We start from the raw sequence: 24,115 nt of genomic DNA on the forward strand, positions 1-24,115 counted from the left end.
GCACTGTTTTCAAAATAGACAGTGCTTTTTGTCACACAACATAGGAATATTTGGTATTCCTCTGAAAATTTTAGTATAGCACACAGTTCTTCTATTTTATGGTAAATACTCTGCAAGAATTTGTGGCAAACTTATTGAACATAACGATTTTACACCTGTTGGACGAATACATTTTCGATGAGCAGCGATTCTATTTACAGGAAAAGTAGGCGCGAAAGTTTCCAAACTATCGGAGGATACTTTCAACTATTTAGCCCGGCGGGATGGATCCGTGGATTGCTATGTCCAGAAATCTTATATATGATAGATAACCATTAGATAAAAATATGAGAGCGTTTTGAGTACCTTTATCAGAGGGGAGGTTTCAGTAAGATTATCAAACAGATGGAATACGACCAGCAGTGAAGACATTAGAAGGAATGAGAAGACAGACCAACCATTAGAGAGCCTGTAGATTGATAGGATCTCGAATAGAATCAGCTTAAGTGAGTGGATTTACTCTTTAAGATCGTTTTTAGTAATAATAAATCGGTTAATAATTAGCCGTTTCTAGAGGCAACGAAAACACACATTCAACGAGAATAACAAAACAATACAACAATAACAACAAAAAATATAGCCGAACCATTTCACCTATGGAAGTATAAGGGAGAGGGAACATCAAAGAAGACTGATGATTTCATCTTTCCAAAATGCATCCTTCTTTTACGGTTTCATTATGGGGGCACAGTAGGGCTGAGTATGTGAATATAGGTTAAATATTTATTGTTTCTGTATTAGATACATAACAGTAAATACCTATTTGATGACTGTAACTTAGACTCAACATTCGTGTTCACCTGTGTAATGATAAAATCAGCTTGATTACTGAAAGAAATTTTTTCGAATTTAACTTCAGATTGTGAAAATATTACTCGAAAAATAAGTTTGTTGATTAGATTTCCAATTTTCTGAAGAGATGATAGTTCTGTTTTTTATATCGTCCAACTGACCTATAATATTTATAAAGTACGAGTACGACAATGCGGGTACTTTGCCGGCAGTCTCTAAGTTTAGGTATTTGGCCTAAGGAGCCGCTCGCTAGCTGTAACGTCATTCAGGGCATTAAAGGGGCACGAGGTGATCACGCGGGGTGTGGGGACAGTAGTAGTAAGCAGCGCCGGATTTGGACCAGTAATATTTAACATAGGACCAATTAGATTTTAAATGTATTTTAATCTGCATTTGAGCTTAGTGAAAAGATATAAAATTCAATTGGAGTAAAATAAGTTCTAATACAATATAAAACAGAACTTCTCTAGAAAATTTTGCTTCCTATGAAACAAAATTATTATTTCTGATAACGATTGATTCATAGTCTTGGATTTAAGTTGGAATTTCTGGAGCCGATGGTGATATTCAACTGAACATACTGTTTACACTACCACTACAACTATACTCTTCTTCAGAGACTGAGCAAAACTATTTGAACAGTTTCTGATGAAGATGAAGATGATAACTTGGTTATCAAAACGCGCATCAGACAGTGTAATTGTGAGTGTTTGTTTAGTGGTAGTGAAAACAGTGTGTTTAGTATGCATAGTCTTTGAGGTTTAGTAAAATGGTCTCGGTGAAAAGAGCTCGAGAAGAATGACATGCCAAAGCCAGAGCTTGGTTCTTCAAGTTCTTCATAATGGGTGCATATTTTATTTAACGTAGTTAAATAGTATAACGAGGGTAGATAAATCTCTTTCTCTTACCAACTCAATAAATGATCATTTCTATGGAAACAACGTCTAGGATTTGTCTCCTAACCATCTACTAACGAGAAAACAATTAGCCTAGTAATATTAATGAATAAGAATCGCCTTATATTTAAATAATGGATATAACAATGCAACTAGATAAGCTATTCTTCTTCACCCTGTAAGATATCTTTTGGCAATATGATTACATAGTTATCGAAGCGTTTTAGACTGATTGTGTTTAAAGAAGAAGTGAGAATATTCGAGAAAAAATTTATGGATTATAGAAGAATGGGAAAAGTTTGCAAGAGGGATTTTCGGAAGTTCTGATATCTGTATGTTAAATAACTTCTCATTTCATAGAATTGCCTTTACTAGTATCTGCATACATTTTTTTCGCGCTCTGGGTTAAAATAAAGAACAACTATATCTTTCAAGAGTATATATGATATATTTACATTCTAAATACAGCTCTGGATGTTGCTGAGACTAAGAGGAGTGCACTTCGCAACTTGTGCTCATGTATTCCTATAGCCCGAGGCCTTCAGCGTACCACCAAGTCACGACCTTTTGTAACCTAACCTGCTTACCAAATTCACACACACGAAGAGCGATTTACAACACTCAAATATTCAAATGTGCACCTCGAATCTGATTTGGAAGCTAACTATACCCACAATCATACAACCATAATGATGTTTTTATCGGTCAAGTTATGAAATGTTTATATAGAATTTTCAAGATTTATAGATTAATTCTTGGTTCACAGTTTTGCTTCGGAAAATCATATGTTTAATGGTTTTTTAATATAATTAATATTATAGTATTCAGTTATTTTTTTTTCGTAGTAATAGAAAATCTGAGACTGTTATTCAGCCTGAAAAATTTCAGTTAATGAAAATGCTGTATTGTCAAAAAATTGTTAGAATTTGTAGACAAAAGCTTATAAAATCTGAAAAACCAACATAAAAATAACTAAATAAAATAAAATTTCAATATACAGAAGAAAATCACAATGAGTAACAAAATTATAGCTAATAGTGATAGGTAATAAGTCCATAGCAGAAATTGAACCAGTAAGCAGCATGTCCGGAATTAAATATTATTATTAGAATAGAAATTTACAGAGTAGAAGGTACTTTTCAGTAGATGTACCCTCAAATTATTGCGGAATGCGGGAAAAGATGATATCGATTTGATTTCAATTAGTAACTGATTGTGCATTCTTTTTGCATTGTAAAATATTGAGCCCTTAACTAATTCTAAGCGTGGAGTAGGTAGGTAAAGGTCGTACTCCGCGTTTCTAAGTGGATAGTCGTGCAACGATCTTTCTGAAATTGGAGAAGCGAAACGATATAGGCAAACGAATTCAAAGATGATTAAGGAAGGAAAAGTCAGAATTTTTAATCTTTTAAAGAAGTCCCAGCAGTGAGCCCTGCTGTTAAGTCCGAGTAAATATCTAACAGCTCTTTTTTGTAGTTTGAAGATTCGCTCAAATTGAGTCGCACTACACGTACCCCAGAAGGGAAGGGCATGTCCGAGATGCGGCTCAATAAGGGCATAATAGACTGTTGAGGCGGTGGATAAGTTCAATTCCTTGGAAACTGATCTCAGCGCAAACTTAAATTTTTGGATAAGGCGGCAATATTTAACTCCCATTCCAAGGAATTGTCCACAGCAAGCCCTAATACTCGTTGATAATAAAGTAATAAACAGATAAAGCTTCTACGCGAACTGTCTGCACATAATTTTGATCAGGAGTTAGAATGATAATGTAAACGTTATGTACTGACAGGATTGTTGTAATGATAGTTTTTTATAGATGTTTTATCTTAAAAATTGTTTCTGGTAAGGATTAGGTACATTGAAAATTAATTCCAGTACGATTGTGCATCACCACAAATCGAAATTTTAGTTACAAATTACTTATAACAGATTTTTCATCTAACCTATACAAAACAAAACCTAAGAGTTTGAATTATTTTGGAATAGAATAATGCTATAGTTTATATGAGAATACATGATAGCACATGGAACCCTATGAAATTAAACAGTAATTATATACATCAATGACTGAAAACACAAAATTACTTTAATAAAAAAAATTAAGTATCTACATTAATTTTTAATGAAATAGTTAACTAGTTATTGGGTTGAAACATGTTCTTAAAATTTATATTAAAAAAACTATGTCAACTGTGAACTAACTATATAATATAAATGTTTGCAAAGTTTCATTTCCATCCAAAATAGGTATCTTTTTTGTAAATAGAATGAATGCACTTTCATCGAATCAGTTGTTTATTATGACGTTTGTTTGAAACGTTTGTTTGTTTGTTTCAAAAGTGGATAATGTTTGAACACTCCAAATGGTACTATTGAATTGTTTGAGTAAGGGATACTTTTCTTAGAGTTACACATGTTCCAATCATGATAAACACAGAAATAAATTTCCAATACCTATGGAACTGGTTTTATTTTATAGAAAATTTTATGACATTAATGTTTGAATATGATTTTGAATATGTCGCCTCCATGGCTGGCGTGTACAAGGCGCAAGATGGACCATCAATTTTTCACAAACCTTTCGCAGCATATACGGTTGTATTTCACCAATAATTAATTTTTATTTCCAGGTATTCAAATGTCTCTATTCTATCGACGTGGACAAGTGACTTCACATAACCCCTAAGAGAATCCATTGGAGCTCAATTACACGATCTTTGTGGTCAATTAATTGGGTCAATACGTGAAATTATTCTTTCATGAAAAGTTTCTTTGAATAAATTAATTGCAGCACGCGAGGTGCGCCTTGTGGCTCCGTTCTGTTGGAACCCCATGTCAACAAGATTAATGCCTGCGAATTGAGGTTCAAAAAAATTTATAGTCATTGACATTAACATTCTGAACATCATCGTTTTTGAAGACATATGATGAAAAAACTCCATCAGCCTATAAACCGAATTGGAAATGCATACGATAGTCGTTTGGTTTTAATTCCTGTACAAGTTGTAACTCCAGTTGCTGAGAACTACGACGAATTGATTGACTCTGGTCTTTTTCAGAGCTACCCAGTACAATGGCAACAGCTTCTTCAGTACGCACTTTTCGCCGTCTTACGGTAAGCATATTATCTGTAAGAGTGAACATTGTCCGAAAATGATACCTTTTTACTCAAAGCGACAATCATATACGCCATAAAATGGACGACGTGAACGATGAGTTCGACGAACAGAACCAATTTGCAAGGTTTCATCTTGTATCAAGCTATCCATAATGAAATGTCAAACCAAAATATGTTAAATGCCAACACAAATTTGTGAATCTTTAGAAAAAAACACCTTGTGAAAGATCGCTTCTTGTCGTCCATTAGAATTTTTTATCTACAAAAGGTTAATTACATACTTACCTTGTTTGATTTTTATTGAAATAACTAGAAAATTTCAGAAAGAATTGGAATAAATTGATATAATCTTTAAAAAGAAAACCAATGATTTCATTTTGAAGCCATTAATTCTTAGTAATTTATTGTAGACGTTCTCCGCCACTGATTTATGATATGAGGTTTACCCTCTGAGTCATAAAACTGTATATATAAAAATATATTATATTGTAAAGTCAATAGATTTGGATTTGGATTTTGCCAAATATTTTTTTGAGCAAGATTTTGGACTTATAATCAAATAAAATATTAGTTTGCTAGACACTAAAACAATTGTTTCCATAACTGTGAAATTAATATAGAGATCCAACAAGAAATGGGAGAATCGAATCAAACCGTGGTTAACATTGGTATTGTCTAATACAGTTCATTTCCAACACAAAACTTTGAACAACACTATCGAAAACCGAGTTTTAAATCATTACATTATTTTTGGAAATGTAAAAGTATTACGTTGAAAAAAAAATAATAAATTATGATCTTATATCTCAATTTAATACTTCTAATAACAACATTGGATCAGGTGACTTAAAACGATTTGAATAATCTTTTTCATGAAAAAATAACATCTGTGTTCTGATAGGCATAGGATTTTAATAGCATCATTAATAAACTAAAATTATGGGTAATTTAGATGTCATAAAAGCTGTTTTTTATGAATTAAATTTTCATTTGTTACATCTACTACTACTTATACTACTAATTAGCGATGAATGGCCGCACCTTGTTTATTCGAAATTGTACCTGTTTTCTTCAATAAATTGCAATTATTCAACTGTCTTCGTCACGTAGGTAGATCAAACAAACAGAGACCACTATACCTAATAATGAAATAGTCTAGAATTCAAAAAATGATTTGGGCCAATAGAAACTCCTTGTAATTATTTAGTATTATAATACAAATTTCCAGTGTTATTTGACAATAAATATATAATTGAAAATTTAGAATACTTATTTCGTTTTATTCGATGGATGACCAAACTTATTTTCATATTAATTCAAAGTCATAAAAATTGCAATCTCTCCTGCACAATGCCCTTAACATCGATGCTCGATGTTGACTTCAGGAAGTATTAGCGATAAATTCTGCACCTGCATGAACTTTGACCTCCGCGACTGACCTGCGAAATATTTGATTCGGTACTAATTTTACCAACTATTCGATTCAGCATCAATGCATATTTTCTTGACATGCTATCCGACTGTAGCGTATTTATAATTATTGGAATCATCGAATGAGTACTATGAAATAGTGCGGTTGATTATCGTCAACTGATTTAAAAATTCAACGATTTCAGGAGAGATGGAACTCTAGGATTTGCTAGTATTTTCATATCAGTCATTCATTTATGATAGATATAAGGTGTGCCGACGAAAGTATCCGCTCTAATTAGCTGCGAACTTAATAAGGGGCTTAGAATGATCGCCTATTTTTTCAATTCAATTCATGGAATTACCCAGAATAGTGAATTATTATTCTTCAAATTTTATATGATTTCCGTACACAAGGAATAAATTTTAGGTTACTTTTGCCGATGTTCTATACAATACAGGTTTTTTAGAAGGTGATATAAATGGTGAAGTAAATAGATATAATTGCAGGTATTGGGGTGAGGCTGAACCACATTTATTTGTTGAAAGTCTAACAAGTTGAGTGTTTGGGTTGGTACTATAGGACTATCTTTTTTTTGGATGGTGCTCACTATATTTTGCCGTATCGGTTATCGAATAATCACTTTCATGGATGATGGATTGGAAAAAAGCACTTGCTAAGTGGCCAGTCTGATCAGATAAATTTTGAAAAATTTAATCAAAAATAATAAATGACTATCAAGAAAATTCAAATATGATTTAAAAGGCTTACCACTCAACCCCCTTGAAATTAAGGTAGTCGTATTTCACTCCACTTAGAGTGGGTAATCTTCGTTGGAGCACCTTTTATATTTGTTGTAAGAAAGATATATTTGCAAATTAAGAACATGGATAGTAGTTTTTGTAACATTCCATATATAATTTCTAGGATGAATATTTTCTATTTTTATTGTATCAAATATTATTTCAATAAAAATATATCATCTATTTAAATAGACCAGGAGCATTCATTCAACAAAATGTCTATATATCTCATTCAAGTGATTTTATAAATTAATATCAAGTGATAGGAAGCGAATGAAGCAGTAATTTTATATTATAATATACTTTATACTTATACTATATAAGACTAAATTTGATGAACAAAAAATATATCAACTTGCATGCTCAAATTCAGATCCTTCAAAGATCAGTTTTGATAAAAGCCAAATCATTCGGCACCCACAATCCAGTCATTCCACTTGGATTTATTTATTTGTTAATAAATAAAAATATCCCTCCGCTAAATTGAAAGATGACTATTATATGATTGAGATATTTTATTAAAATTTGGGCTGCCAATGTCGTCCCAAACTATTAGGTTGCTAATGCTTTAAATTACGAATCGGTCAAATTGCTAATTGAACATTAAGTCAGTTCGGTCGGTATCGAAAATTGCATAATGATCGAGGGTTATTACATTAACAGTTAGAGTCCTAGTGAGAGCTCGAATTTCGCATTATATCTTCTCTTGGTTGAGGGTGCTTTGTTCTCAACGCCGTGTGATATGAACATAGCTGTCATGATATGAACAGCCGCAGTGTACACGGATACAGGCCACAGAGCCAAACAGTTGCATGGTCAACTGACCAGAAAGCTTTTTACACGTGAAAAGGCTTGTGTTCGTTCGCATTATCAAAGGCGTATCAACTAGATGGAAAATATATATATATATATATATATATATATATATATACCAAAAAATAAATCATTAAATAATAATAAGTGGAAAGAATACCATCAATTACATTTGATTCAGAGAAAAACAAGCATATGAACAATTATGAATTATAAGCCGATTTTAGAAAGAAGAATAACGTACTTATTTACGGCAAAAACGAGTAAAGGCAATAAAATTAGAAACCATCCAATAAAAGAATAATATCTGATTCTTTTATTCATTATGCCTCCTTTTAGCTCCTCCAGTTTCCTTTTTTATTTGTATTTAAAGATTATCAAATAAGCAGCAGCTACAACTTATTCTGATTATTAAATGTACTTATCAATTAACATCAAGCTGTCAATTAAATGTTCCAAGACGGGTAGAATGAAAAAACTTTCAATTAAATGACTCTAAATTCAAAATTTTCTAAGAAGATCAACACAATTACTGTAAAAAAATCTCCGCAAAATCATTGACCATCATCATTAACCCGTGTGTACCCATTGTGCCGGGTGTGTTTTTTTAATTGTGGACAAACTTACCCCGGTATATTTTTCATAGCATCAGTCCAAGCGATGTTTTTTACTTGAAAAATGTAGGCAATTATGTTTCCTTATTATTTCTTTGAGCGTCCTCTTCTTCTTTATTCGTGGACGTCTCTAATTATTTTTAACTATTACGTGGCATCTGTCCAAATAATCTTTTTTACTTGAAAAATGTCGGCTAATTTCATGATTTCTCTGGGTGTTCTCTTTTCCAACTCTACGTTGCCAAATACTCTTTGTAAGTTTACCGTAGTCCATTTTACAGATGTGTAGAAACCACAACCCTTTAACTTGTTTTTGCGGTTGTTTTTGACATATAGTCTGTATTTGTTTATTCCCTAATATTTTCATTTCATGAATACTTCATTTCTCTTGCTTATATTTTTCTCTTAAGTGAATCTGTGGGAACAACATTGGAAAAACTCTAACCCCCTATATACTCAATAAATGAAGTCTTTTTACCTCCTATACTTTACATTACAGTTGTACAATATTACACCTACACCACTGCGTGGGACAGACAGCTTTATCATATCTAACGAGTTGCTTGCTCTGCGTTCTCCACTATAGGCTCACTCGATGGTCAAAATGTAAACACCTATTTGAATATAAAATCAATTAGGTACAACCCTATTTATTGCTCGTTGGCTTATTACTGTTAATTTTATCGGACAAGTATAAATGTCATAACACCCTTGCCATTTTGGATTTTCATATCTCACTTCAAATACAGGAGGGTAATCAGAAGTTGAAACAAAAGAATTATTGGTATTAATTAAAAAAATCGTTTTTAGATGGTCTATACACAGACGTACATAAATGCAAAGTCGTGTGGTGTAAGACGGTGACCATGCAACAAACAACATTTTCAGAACAAACATTATAATGATAAAGTAACAATTAGGGATTGCCAGCTATTACATTTTTTTCATTTGTTCGAAAATTACATCAAGAAAAAATATTGATAAATCAATAGAGCAGATGAGAAAAACAACAACGAAAAAAGTAGAGCTTTGGACGTTCAAACAGTAGTTAAAATATAAGATGCAATATTATTAATATGAATGCTTTAACAAAGTTGACCCAATGTCGAAATATTGTAGTAAATTATGCAGACATCACAATAGTTTATTCAAATCAAAAATAACGACAGAATTTCAAACTGTGGCTTTTATAGTAATATATAAATTTATAAAAAATTATAAATTACAAGTGTTGCATACAAATTTACAAAATTGTAAGATGGATATTATCTGAAACAACGAAATTATTATTTCTATTAAAGAAAAGGGCAATATGAGTGTAGTAGATATTGAAACCTACAGATTCATAACAATTACATATTCATTTCTATATCTGTGGCTCTAAGCTTTCGATCTTAAATTTAAGCTTCATGAAAATGCAATATGGAAAACATACGGAGATAACAGGAATAATGTGATTCGTGAGAAAACAACTTCTGCTCATAACAAAGGGTTCATAGAATAATCAACTGATTATCATTTTTTAGTGAACTCATATATCATAAGTCAAATTCTAATTATATTCGTATCAAAAAATCATTCGAGCAGTTACTTCAGAAATAATGTATTGATGTATAAATAACCAAAGGATAAGAGCTGAAAAGTTTAGACCAGATAAGGTGGAAAACAGCCAATGTAGAGTAATGTGGTCACGTCACTTATAGTTTGAATAAAAGCTCTTCATTAAAACAATAGTTCGTCTTGGCCCTTAATGTTCCATAATGAAATGTTTAGACAATACAATATTGTTTCGCCTCCACAATCTGAGCTTGGACTATAGTTATATACTCATTCGAGTTTTGGATAAATCGCTTTAGAATTGATTATCAAACACATTTTTAATGATACAAAATAAATCATTAACTACTTCATAATAAAAACAGAAGCTGCTGTTTATAATGAAAGTGATGTGAGCTGAAAAAAATGTGAAAGAAACTATTATTTTCCACAATAACAGTGCAAACTAACAATAAACTTTTCTATAATACACCGAAGGCTTTTTAGATCAAGAAACAAGTATTCTTCTTATCACTGATGATCAGTTACAAATAATAAAAGAAAATTTTTCCATTTTTCAAAAGTAGCCGTCATATACACCAATAGTAATGCGTACACTTCGGAAATGATTGTGACTTTACATGTTTTCCTTGAATAGTATAATTTGCGACTGTTTTACTTAATTTTAGATGTTGTCAGTTCATTTGTTGCTGCTACTTGATATATTTAGATTGATCTAAATTTCTTATACACAATAGATCTGCAGAGACGATACAAGTGGAGCGTTTTCTAGACCATAAGCTCCTGATATATAATGTGATTTATATATTTAGTTATTCTACGTGAAATTCAAAATACAACAATTAAGATATTGTTTTTTATGACAATGAGAAGCACGTAAGTTTACTAATTGTGTGATATGAAGTTTATGTAATTGAAATAAAATGAGTAATAGTGAAAAAAATAATTATGTTGGAGAGAGATGTGTGAGTTTAAGTGCTCAATTTCTTGTAGTTGGTCCAACAAAATATATCTCCAACTATTCAATTTAATACACTCAATTATATTATAAGCGCTAACATTTGTGCCAGTTTCATACCAAATTTCATGTGAGCCTGATTCTTTACCAAACAGAATCTATACATATATATTAGGCTTATGAGACTAGAAAACAGTTACCACGCTAATATACAGTAGATATAGACAAAATAACTTACCGGTCGTGAATAGTACTATGGCCTTTAAGCAGGAATATTCTGCAGAATCCACATGCAGAGCTTTTAATTTTTCTACTTGTTCCTGTAATTAAAATGAAATAAATTTATAAAATTATTGAAGACTTATCTAAATTTTTTCATCACATCAAATTAATCTTGAGTCTCATTGAATTAATCTTATTCCACCACAACTTGGCCACTATTGAATCAACTACACCAAGTAAAAATGAACTATAAAATGGTAAAAAGAAATGACACAAGACCCACCATATAGAAGACAATTGTACCAACAAGGCAATAGAAGTTTCAATTTTTTGTTAACCACTTAACTGTACGTATACTTACTTAGTCTAATTTAGGTTGTCCCTGCGCTTTGAATGCGCATTGGTTACGCGTGCCGAAAATTGTAGCATCTTCATTCGTAAAAAGTGGTACATTCTATGAATTTTTAAAGTGAATTTTCAATCGATTGTTGAGAATAAGATTTTAAATGAACAAATTCGTACTTAATGTATCTAAGTTAATAAGGCTGGAGGCACAATTTCTACTTTGTTCTCGCATCTCACAGTCAAAGTGAACTCAAAATAAGTTGTATATTTCGGTTCAAATGAAACTATTTCATTAATCATTATCTTGATGGTTAATAAACATTTGGAATAACCGATGAAAAAACTCGAGTTAATATACCATTTATACAATTCGATGTAATTATAGGGTTTTAGAATGCTGTAGAAGTACACTTAATTAATAATTACGTGAAGTATTGCTTTGGTGTTATTGTTTTTTAAACCTCATTAAAGATATTTATCACTTGCCTAAATAAAGAGACCCAATGTTAGTTCTTCGGAATACATATGTTGAATCAACTATAAGTTAAAAATAAACTGTAACTCAATAATAAACTGAATTATTATTTATTCATAGTTACATGTACATGAAAAATCAGTTTTTAAACATTGATTGAAGATTATATGACCAATTTCTAAATGAATTTTCCAATTTTAATATTAAATTTCGCCATTTCCATCAGAAGTTAGTACCTACAGATAGCATTAAAAATATTAATTACAAATGACCACTCTATTGAAAAAGCTTACGAAAAGTACTATGATTAATACATTAATGTTAGTAAATATTTCAAAAATGAACTCCTTTCAAGTTATCAATTAGGTGTCATAAAGCCAACCATCAATCACGTAAAGGACGAGATGAGACGCATTAATAGTCCGAGCAAACAAGAACTAAAAATACAAATAAAAAATGATCAACGTTATACAGTCCAGAGAGTAACGTTTGAAACATCTATTATGAAAATAATAAGAAGCCACAAAGTTTTAATGAATGCTGTACAATATATTAAAAAATTATTCTCTTCAGAATTAAATAAGAAGGAGCAAATAGAATGTAGGAAAACAACAAGAAAATGGAAAGAACATAATTAGTTTCCAGATTCACGAAAAACTTCAATAAGCAACCTGAAAGCGTTAATAGGATTCATCGATGACCAGTAAGCTAATGATTTGATCGATTTTATCAAAATACAAAGCGTCAACTTATTGTAGTATAAAATAGAAGTAAATTTGAAATGGAAAAAATAGTTCTTCCGTTAAATATATAGAAAATAAATGTGTCTTCTAGATCTAAGATAGTACTGACCTAGAAATATTGAAGTAATATATATCCTGGTAATAAATCGTACTTAGAACTACTAGGACATTTATAAGGACAAAAGAGAAATATTTGTGTTGTAGGTGTTGAGTTATGAAGCATTTAGCAGTACAAAATGCTATTATAAAATAATTCAAAATAGAAAAACATAAAAATTCTTACAGTTAATCTCGATTGACTTGGTAAAACAATGTTTGAACAAGTTTTCCAGAGGTAACTATTTGTATTTTGTGAAATCAAATTGTATTGACAGTTTTATTAATTTTTTATTCTGTTTTTCTGTAAGCAACAATGTATGCGTTTTAGAGTAGATCTCTTAATACATGATACGTATGTACGGTATGATTATGCGCAGGCACACGCTATTTCTCTCTCACAATGTGACGTCACGTTGGAATCAAAATGGGAAGTTTAATGGATACTGTATACTATTAATAAAGTTTTATTTTAATGTAACAAGTAATATTTGATAAAAAAAACATGTTTGTATATGTATTATATATAAGGTTGTTGAATTTACTAGTTGATTTCCACGTTCATAAAACTGCGTTTGTTTACAAAGAACAAAACTATGAATTCATTCAATATTATTTCTGATATAGGTATCATGGGTATATTTCATTTATTTCTTGCAGCGAATCATATATAGGTAAATGAACAATGTTTTAATCTTAGATACTTTGCATTATATGGAATTAAAAAGATAATAAATTTAAAAAAAACACAAAAAAAAATTAGTGGGTACCTATCTAATTAAACTTTATTCATGGTTCAGATACCTAAATAATAGATCTTAAAGATTCAAGAAAATATATTACTCAAAAAAGAATTTCAAGAATCATAACATAATTCGAGGAAACTGTTTTTTTTTTGGCAGTTTGAAACTAATTTTTCGGTTAAGATCCCTCAGCCTCATATATTTCCGTGTTCTGCTTAGGTAAAGAACCACCTCCACGTTTTTTGAACCAATTCATCGAAAAATTTTTTCCTTCTGCTCAAAAAATTCTGCTGCGTGCTTCTGATTCTAATATCTGTCTAAGCCGATAAGTACAAAAAATATTACAAATACACAAAAACCCGGTACATACACACAACACTAATGTAATTTGAAAGGCTAAGAAAACATTCCAGCGTGACGTCATGCGCGTGGCGTACCAAATTTGAGGCGACAAGTCAGCATATTGGTGTTTGTGTGTCGTGTTCTAATACTAGAATAATGAATCGAATTTGAAGCGTTGTGACAAGGAAAATTTAAAAGTGTTTAATTTCGAGTGAGTGAACTGCAAACTGCGAGGTTTATTTTTCTTCTCCGAGATATCCATTATCTCCTCTTCCTGATCTCCAACTGTCATATTAGCATTTTGGAAGTCAACAAGTAGACATTTTGTATCAGGTTTTCAATTCCTGATTCACTTAGCGGTTCGATCCTTCCATTCTATTCGGCATCTTGTTCTTACTATCGTACCCCATAACTTCTCTTAATCTCTCCTATTTCCATGTTATCTGAAGTTCCATTCGATACTTTCTCTTTGCTTCTGTTCTAGATTGTGCGATATAACGCCAATCTTACAGATACGCATCTTACTTACTATATGCTAATATATTGTTTATAATTGAAATATGACATAGTATGTATTTTTTGCTGTTTTTTTATTTTTAAGTGAAAAAATAAATGCAAAATAATATCAGTATTTAACATTTGGAAATATATTTAGCCGTTCACAAGATAACAACTTATAATTATCAATAGCTTACTTGAAATATCCTAATGTGGTCCATAAATTGCACCACTCTGTCGGCGCACATCGGCGACGCATGGAGGCCGGCAGCAGCAATTAGGGGTGCCACATGTAACGGCATGGAACACTGACTTGCGTTTAACACAAACAATTCTGACCAAACTAATCTAAGTAGTGCCACCTGTAACCAAAATCCTTCCATTAGCTGATTGCTTTGCTGATAGTCTGTCGTGAGAAAAGGGTACGAAAATTGATGTTTCGCCAGCTGAGCATAAGACAAAACATTTCTAATATTCTATATCAACATTTATTTGAATACTATAATTTTAATTAAAATTTTGATTTATATTAATGAATAAATAATATTTTCTTGACAATTTATTAATCAAGTAGAGACATATTGTAAACAACCAAAACCCACACACGCCAAAGTTATAAGCCCATTTGCAAGAAATTATTCAACTACTATCTAGCCTTACAAGCGCAGGTATACATGATAACAGGAAAAAATAAACAACATTATATTGAATTCTAGTAATTATTAACTAATAAACAATAAATTTGTATTATGGTTAGAAATAAAGAATAGATTTTTAAAATTTTTATAAATTCACATCAATGTTACAGTTAGGTGTTGCATCAAATAAAAACTTTTTGTTTTGTTGTTTAAACGAGTTTAGTAGGATTAATCTGACAATGATAAAATGACAGTACCATGAGTCTGGAAGTAGCTACACCATACAACGATCAAATTACATTTAATATTATAATTTCTCAAATTGCAATCTTCTACCAATCTAATTAGTTTCCACACTCAAAATTCCTGAAGATATTATCATCGACAACGCTTAACTTGGTTCTTCATTATTACAATTTGATTCTATTAATAATTGGAAATAGCTTTGAGGTAAACAAATAATGTTGCATATTAAACGTATTCTTCATTTTCATTTAGTGTGCACAAAATGTTCATTCTTATAACTATGCTATCTACAATTTCCAAATATGTAATCAATTAGTATTGTTCTTCGCTCATAAGAAAAAATGATACGCCATGCTATGCGTTCTACTGGTATAAATACTTCCATTATCATGGGTTAAAATTGAAACCAAACGCTAAGGTGCCTTGAAAAAAAAATAAACAAATGAGATGAACATACGACTTTGTCTCTAAAGAACAATTTTTGGAAGTTAAAACCGAAAGATAGCAGTTGTACTAATTTTTCCTAATTCAAACTCTAGAAAATTAGATGGGTGGATATCATCCTAGAATCCAATCTTGGTAGCGCTCTCAAACTCAACTGTAGTAATGTCCCCTTGTGAATTATATCGGAGAAATCATTAGCCTTTCTACCGTACTAGTAATTGATTTCAATTTAACCCTATTCGAGTGAAGGGATTATGAAGCTGGGCTATAATTAGAAGCGTTAGTTATTCGTATATTTATACAAAAGCAAAAATTTAGAAATTGTAGAAAAACCATCAATTTCCTTGAAAAGAATTTGGACAAAATGAGGAATTGTTAATCCATTTGAAAGCGAGTAATCCTCCACACTACACCTCTACTTTTAAAATCTTGTTTATTACTAAACTCTCATCAATTGGTGTAGGCCTGCTTTTTTACAAGTTACGATTTTTAGTATTTCTCTTCCCACAGAAATATAAAATTTACATAGAAATAATATTAATTACCTGATCGGTGACTTGGAGATCAGGAAAAAACGGTATATTTCTCGCCCATTCGACTGCAGAAAAAAGTAATCTAGCTGCTAATTCGCATATATTGTCAATACCCATAATATTATTGGTTTGTAGACACTGCCCATATCGACTCGTCGGATAAGGTTCTGCCCTTAATAATAGTGATATGTAACTACTAAGGTACGTGTGGTTGGTTAATGATGTGGTCATAGAATCTGTAGAATTAAGAAATTGATTTGGCAAGCCAGGAAGTGATGGTTGTGATGGTGGTACTCTGCCTCTTTGGACGGCTGAAACAGTAATAAAAATCAATACAATTTGAGTTAAACAAAATATTTAAAATTTTTACTCAACATATTTGGCAGTATTTTGCAATTTTATTATGACTAAATAATTTTGAATAAAAATACACCGGATGGAGCAGCTTGTTTATTTTTAAATTCAATATATCGTAAAATGACTATCCCATTATTTTCATGTAAATGGCTCAAGAACTTTAGGCAAACATTTTATGGTGTACCAGTTTGAAGTTACTGTACGTTAAGCTTTGAGCATAATTGCTTTTACTTATCCTATGTTGATGAATTCACACACGGCTTTTCTGTTGGGTGGGAATATCTTCAAATGAATGTTTCATCACCTGTTTTTCATTCTCACTTGCTCTGTCTTAAGGGTTAAGCGGAAACGGAACCCATACAGAAGGTAAATTACTATAAGGGATAGAACACCAAGACTAGCCTTAAACACTTGATAAATGCCTCTGATATCTTGATCAATTATACTTCTAACTCTCTTAATGTTTTCCACAGTAGCTGAAGCAAAAACTACGAGCAGTGACTCATATACATTCATATAAAACAGTAAAGCAGGCCTTATAGACACATAGCTTCAAGTCTCTCTAACGCTTTTATCTAACTCCTTTTGTTGATGGCTGTATTGCGCCAGTTCCCTATCCCTAACTTTTGTAAATTTTCCTTATATGCATTTAGTCATTTTCTACGTGGATGCCCCTTTCTTCTTTACGCGCCTTCTCCACTCTTTTCACCCACTGTTTTCTTCCATTCTGGCTATACACCCCAAACAACGCAGTCGTTTTGCCCTTACTATATAGCCGATCTCTGCCTGACCATACAACCTTTTAATCTCTTCATTCATTCTTCTTCTCCATTCATCTTGTTCCACTCGTATCCCTCCAAAAATTCTTCTTAACACTCCTCTCTTCCATGCATTTAGCCATTTTTCCTCTTTCTTATTAATGACCCAGCAGTCACTACGATATAACACCGTAGTTTGTATCACTTTCCTGTGAATTCTTAGCCTCGCTATCCATGAGATATCTTTGGACCTTAATAGGCTTCCTAGAGCCCCTACTGTTGTATTGCCTATTGCCAATATTTTGTCGAATTCGTCCCCTTTTACTCGTTACCGTGGTTACCCAGGTATCCAAACTCTTGTAGTCTTTCGAAACGGAACTCCTTGTTTTGCTCTGTTGTAAACTTTAATAAGTCGCGTTATCCATTTCCATATACTTAGTCTTACGTTCATTGATACATAGGCCATTTTGTTTTGGTTATGAGCACTACGTTACATGCATATGCTAGGACGTGCTTTTGCTATTGTAAAGCATTCCTTGGGATCGCATTCCACTATTCCTTCAGATCAAACTAGACAACACTGTTTATAACGGGTCGCCCTGTTTTAAGCCTTTTTTTGTTTCGAATTTTTCGAATAATCTTTCTTCTATGGCTACTATGTTTTCGGTTTTGTTTAGTAACTCATCACCAAGTGATATCCATCCACTTTCAAATACTATACTAGCGAAACACAGTTGCTCGTGGAATAACTTCCATCAAAGAGTGCGCGTTGCAATCGTTCATTATTTTTTTTAATTAAATAGACTTCAAAATCTGAGTAGATCATGTTCTCTTGACAATTGAATTTTGTGTGTGATAGCGGCAACTCAACTGCAGTTAGAGTTTAGTACTTGGGTATGGTGGTATTTGTAAATGCAGTATTTCCAGTTCTAGCTCCTCCAGTTTCGCGGCCTTTTGGAAATATATAGAGCAGCTCTCATATTCACACAAATTTATATAAGGTATCAGGCAGTACCCGTTATTGGCTATATACTGCATTAGTATAGTTCTTTCAACTCTTGTCTGTTAGCTTTAGCTTTACTAGGTTCAGAGGAGATGGAAGTGCGAAATAAGAACGTCATGAGGCATTACATGCTACGCATGAATGTTCTCAAGCAACAAAATTCTGTGTAATACATTTTTGCACAACTACTCTAGAGCGGAGCAACATCGATATTTTGTGATTTTATTACTGTTCATGGATATCTTAACATCTTTTTGTGTGGAATATAAAATATATATTATTCATACAAATTTATTGTAGAGATAAGTTGATCATCTCTTCCAACAAGTAATTATTTGAAGAAAATGTATTTCCAAGAATACAAATCAGTATTCGTCTTTTATGCTTTCTATCTAATGAAAGCGGGTGCACCATTTGAAAAGCTTTGGTGAGTCCGCGTGCTTTTGAATGGTGAATTTGCTTCTATATTGTCAAAATTTCTTTTAAACTGTTCGCTTTAAGATAAATTCATTTCTTTCAGATATTTTTTCATTGTGTTGAAATTGTGAAATATTAATAATATAGCTCCAGCTACTACTTAATTATTGCGTCATCCTAATAAATAAAATCTCAGGATATTGACTTAGCAGTTAACACTTTAAATTCGAATTTATTACTTTTCCATACATAGATTATATTTTACTATTCAGAAATATTTAAGATAATATAAAATCCAAACATGGATACTAAATGTATACAGCTGCCTTGGTTAACAAAAATTTCCAAAACAAGATTGATATACACGAATGATATGTCCTTAGAACTGTCTCTTCAAAACTTTATTGGAATTATTTCGTATAAATAAGCAAATATATCCATCCAATGCAAATTTTCTTTACTTAAAGATCATAATCATAATAAATTAAGGTGCCGGGCCGAAAGAATTAATTACGGTATGGGTAACGGAAGCCAGATTGAATCAGTGGTATAAAATATTTTATGGAAATATATATGGTTTTTGAGCCCAGCAGGTGGAAGTATATAATATTTTTAGCAGTCGATCTTTCAACTTTTTATTATCAAGGGGTTGGTGATTGAAAGTGTTGTTGTTTTAACGAAGAAGAAGAATCAAATATATATTACCTACAGAACGTATTGAGATTATATCCCTATACCATTATCAGTTTCAGAAAGACAGAGAACTCATACGTATTGAAGCTAATTAAAAAATAGTGTTAGGACAAATAGCAGCAGAAATAGTAATTTTAAGTTGTTTCAATTTAAACATTACAAGGGAAGAGAATTTGGTTTTTCGCGTACACTTATGAAATATCATAAATTTGTATGTCGATGGACACCATTTTTAACATAAATTTTATATCAATTGAAATTGGACCAAACTTCTAATTCAATTAATTTTCGTTACTTAACAATTAATTATCAAATTGTTTTTATGATATGTGGCAAATAAATGACACACTAGGCGTTGTGTTTCAATTTTAATATTCGTTGAAATTTGAACTATTAATACAAATTTTTTTTGTTCCAAAACAAAAAGCGCAATATCATAACTAGGTTAGAAGTAAGAGCAAGAGGAAATCGACTACACATAAATGAGCAGAAGATGAAATGGAAGGGAATTCACAAACACCAACAAGCAATTTATCAATACAATTTAATCAATGGAAAAGAATAATGTTTTTAAGAGCTATCCCAATTCGAACAATTATGAACAAAATGCAAATAAAGTGAAAATATGAGAAAGGAAAAAGTTGAGAAAAATTTTTGGAGAATCTGAAGAAGACGTCTTGGGAAGGACAGATAAAGAAATAATGGTCGCTTACGATAAACTATCAATTACCTACCCAGGAATTGAGGGCACAACGACTTAGATGGCTGGGACACGTCTCCCGAATGAATAATTACAGAATACGGAAAAGGGTATTAAGAACAGGAGAAGGGGGAAAGAGAAAAAATGAAGACCAAACACGAAATGGATAGAAAAGGTGAAGATACGAGGGCTGCCTTTAAGTGTACAAAAAGTGAAACAGGAAGAACCAAGTTCGAAACAAAGTTTTTTTATTACTTTTCGAAATATTCGCCATTATTAATGGCCCATTAAGTTCTATATATTTTCGCATACGCATCAACATCTTCAAAAAGTCATAAGGCGATAATCGGGTAGTTAAGAACAATGAGACAATCATTCGATATTTCTCTCTTTAAACTATTTAGTTTTATGTGTGCTTCATGGAAGCTGGAATTGTCGTGATTAAGAATGATGCAAAATAGGATTGTATTGCAGTTGGCGAGACGCCTTCTGTCCTTCTATAAGTCTCTAACCGATTTTTAATCAAATTGGATACTGATTTTGGCTGACCTTCCTGACATTCATCAATGACGGACGCACGCCAATATCAAAAAGTTTCATAAAGCGATTCTATGTATTGTTGTCAAGTAAGGCCTTTTTAGAAATATAAATAATCATCCAACGTACTCATAACCTTCACAGGTGATTTCCATTTATGCACAAACTGTCTTCTTTCGAACGTTCACTATCAACAGTTTAGTCAAAATTTAAATTGCTACTGTATACTATACGCAATAACAAACGTGAATGTTAAGAAATACAGTGGTGCACCCCTGTAGATATAAGAAATTTTAGCGTAGAAAGATGAGAAGAAGAGGCTTAAAACAGGATCAAAAGAAGAAATTACGTAAAGGAGATCGGGCTAAGAATGTAACGAATACTCGAATATAACGAATAGTCACGGTTAGGTTTTCCGCTGGTATATGTATACATTCTTCGCAACGTCGATGTAAATATCGATGTCCCTATTTGGAAATAAGGGGTAGCAGAAGTGGAAGGAACAAATGTTAGATATGTGTTTCTTAGAACACAAACGACATGTTCCAGCGTTTCCTTATAATCTAATGCATACCTCCAAATATTAATTGTTGCTCATTTTGTATAAATGATTCTATTGGGAGTTTATGAGTTCATGAAAGAATAGGGCACACGCGTTTGCTGCGAATATTGTACAATTAAGATTCTACTCTAATTTTCATCACAAGGCAATCCAAATTACTCAATGCGTTGTTGTGATAATTTGAAAAAAAGTAAACATTTCAAAACAGAATAAGTTATTTAGTATCTCCGTTCACTTCCTTGACTACCACATTTTTTAAATCCAGTTCGTGTATTATTGTTTGCAGTTTAGGGAAAAACTTAAAAATAAACACATCTTGTTTTATTTCAGATCTCCCTTTCAAAAGATATAAATAAAATGCAGTAAAAAATAAGATTAGTAGTGTTTGTAAAATTTGAACACTATTTGAGCTCACTTTTTATTTCTGGAATAAAGGAAAGATGGCTCTCTGTTAAGTTAATCGTCAGTAAAAATGAACGTAAATTAGATTAAAGTTAAAGCACATTGTGTTAATTTTCAGTAGAGAAAGAAAATTTTTAAGTATAATATATAATATCAGGATTAAAATATGTAATTGTTGTTATAATGAACGATAAAATTGATAATTATATAGACAGATAGCTTGATATTTCACTAGTAAGTCCTTAACAAAAGAAAAGTTTCGATAGGAATAATATAGCACACGCCACTGCAGTTAACCCAAACCGTGTGGTATACTGGCTTTTAACACTTTGAGCACGTGATGGCGAGGGAGGGGTTCACGGTTCAAGTACCAGAACAGAGAATAGCGAGTGTATACCTTGTGCCCAGCTTCAGGTCAGGTTTGTGTACCCATTACGCATTCTTTGACACAAATCCCAGGTAAAATCTTTTGAAAATAAAAAGTAGACACCGAGACTTTTTTCTGATACATTTAACTACAAATGCGATGATAATCTTTTGTGTGTTTTTTAAAGAAGTGTGACATAACAAGAAAATATTTGTTTTTTGTTTGTGCTTGTGTACAATATTTTTTACACCTTTATAAATATACGATTCAATTTATCCGTTTAATGAAAATTACATTACTTTTGGTGCACCCAAAATTAACAACGTATCTGTCCTATTTTCGGTTTTATTTAGGTCCTTTCTACATGACCTAATTTATTGATTCCTGATTATGGTTTATTTTCCCATATACTGAAGTACGTTGCTAGAAAAATTTTCAAAAATCTATTCTGGGTTATACTTTGAACGTTTAAACATAGAAAGTTTACTGACGAAAACTAGAATCATTGGAGGAAGGATAAGCTAAAAGAAGTGACAAGCTGGTCTGGAATGAGGGATTCAACTAGACCAGGGATTTTAATATTACCGCCATGAAAAAAGCCAATGTGATAATACAAGAAGTGTTTCTCCATCACCGCAGTCAAGGAACTTAAACAGAGCTTCAGGCATTTTGAAAAAAAATATTCGGACGCAGAATTTTACACTGTAACTACCTATTATACCACTAAATCGGTTAACATTTAGAAAATGATTACCTTCTTAAGTAAGTCGGCATTTCTAGAACCGTTGGTAGCATTCATACTAAATAAAATATTCAGTACTACCACTACACCAACACTACAATAATTACATTATCAAAGTAGACCAGGGTCGATAGTTTTTGAAATCAAAAGAAAAAAAAATGATATTAGTATGAAACCCATTGCAAAAGGAGGAGACTATGATAAAATTTGAAGGAAAAATAAATGATGGTGATGTGGATCCGGATGGGGAAAGGGGTGAGTTAGGTGAGGTAGATCAGAAAAGGTAAAAAAAAAAACGAAAAAACTCGCATGCCAAATTTTTTTAAGCATTTGTACAATTTTTAGTTGTTTATTAAAATCTTATACTGTTACATCGATAAACATAAGTAATTAAAGTCTAGAATTTCAATAAATATCTAAAATTTGTACAAAATGAATAGAAATAAATCGGTTTCCAGTGTTTGTGGATTTTTTTGCCTTTTCTGAGCAAATTCACCAACAAAAATCTCACCGACATTTTCATAAAAGCTGGTATTTTGATGGGATAATTTCCCATTTCAAATTAGGGTGCTTTTTGAGTCAAGATAAGGTGAAAAAATCAATATTTTAAATCAAATAAATAAGAGTGTGTTTGGGTCATGAAAAGGTGAGTTTGTACCAAATTTCGTGAAAAAAAAATGTTTTTTGTAAAAGATGAAATTAAAAAACAAAAAAATTAGTTACGTCAATTTTTTACATAATTTTGGTGGCTATATGAAGAAAGTTTGAATACAAAAGTTATAGATCTTATTATAACGTATAACTTTGTAATTTAACTTTTTTCCAAAGGACTTATAGTTTTAAAAATTTTTTAATTGCTATTTATTTTAATAAGAAAAGAGATGGAATTGTTGAAGTAATTTGGCTATGAGATCTAAGACATCATTTTGAAAAAGATTATTTTACTCAAAATAGTTTGGCAATCCCTTCACGAAGGAGATTTATAAATAATATTAAAAATCTTTTCTGGATTGACTTTGGCTGATTGATAAGAATTTTTTTGTAATATTTTATTTTCAAAAAGTGATTGAAAATTATTTATTTTTGAGTTAATGTTTTATATATTTCATGAAAACTTTTATAGTCATTTTTCGTTAGTTCTCTTCACAACCTAAGTTTTGTTAGATAATATCTGCCACTTTTCCTGTATTTTTTTGTTGACAAAACCAAAACTTACTAAAAAGCACTAAAAACAACATAAGACATCCA

At 31.6% G+C, this 24,115-nt stretch overlaps 1 protein-coding gene across 1 annotated transcript in view; it reads right to left on the reverse strand.

The window, feature by feature from the left end:
• The window catches only part of LOC130451378 (steroid receptor seven-up, isoforms B/C), a 118,776-nt gene that overhangs the window by 43,824 nt on the left and 50,837 nt on the right, over positions 1-24,115 (reverse strand). The window contains exons 3-5 of the mRNA XM_056790356.1: positions 16,342-16,640; positions 14,666-14,830; positions 11,243-11,324 (exon numbers count right to left, since the gene is read on the reverse strand). Coding sequence (XP_056646334.1) covers positions 11,243-11,324; positions 14,666-14,830; positions 16,342-16,640 — 546 coding nt within the window. The remainder of the gene's footprint in view (positions 1-11,242; positions 11,325-14,665; positions 14,831-16,341; positions 16,641-24,115) is intronic.

Source organism: Diorhabda sublineata, chromosome X, assembly GCF_026230105.1.
Source record: "Diorhabda sublineata isolate icDioSubl1.1 chromosome X, icDioSubl1.1, whole genome shotgun sequence".
In the NCBI taxonomy this organism is placed as follows: domain Eukaryota; kingdom Metazoa; phylum Arthropoda; class Insecta; order Coleoptera; family Chrysomelidae; genus Diorhabda; species Diorhabda sublineata.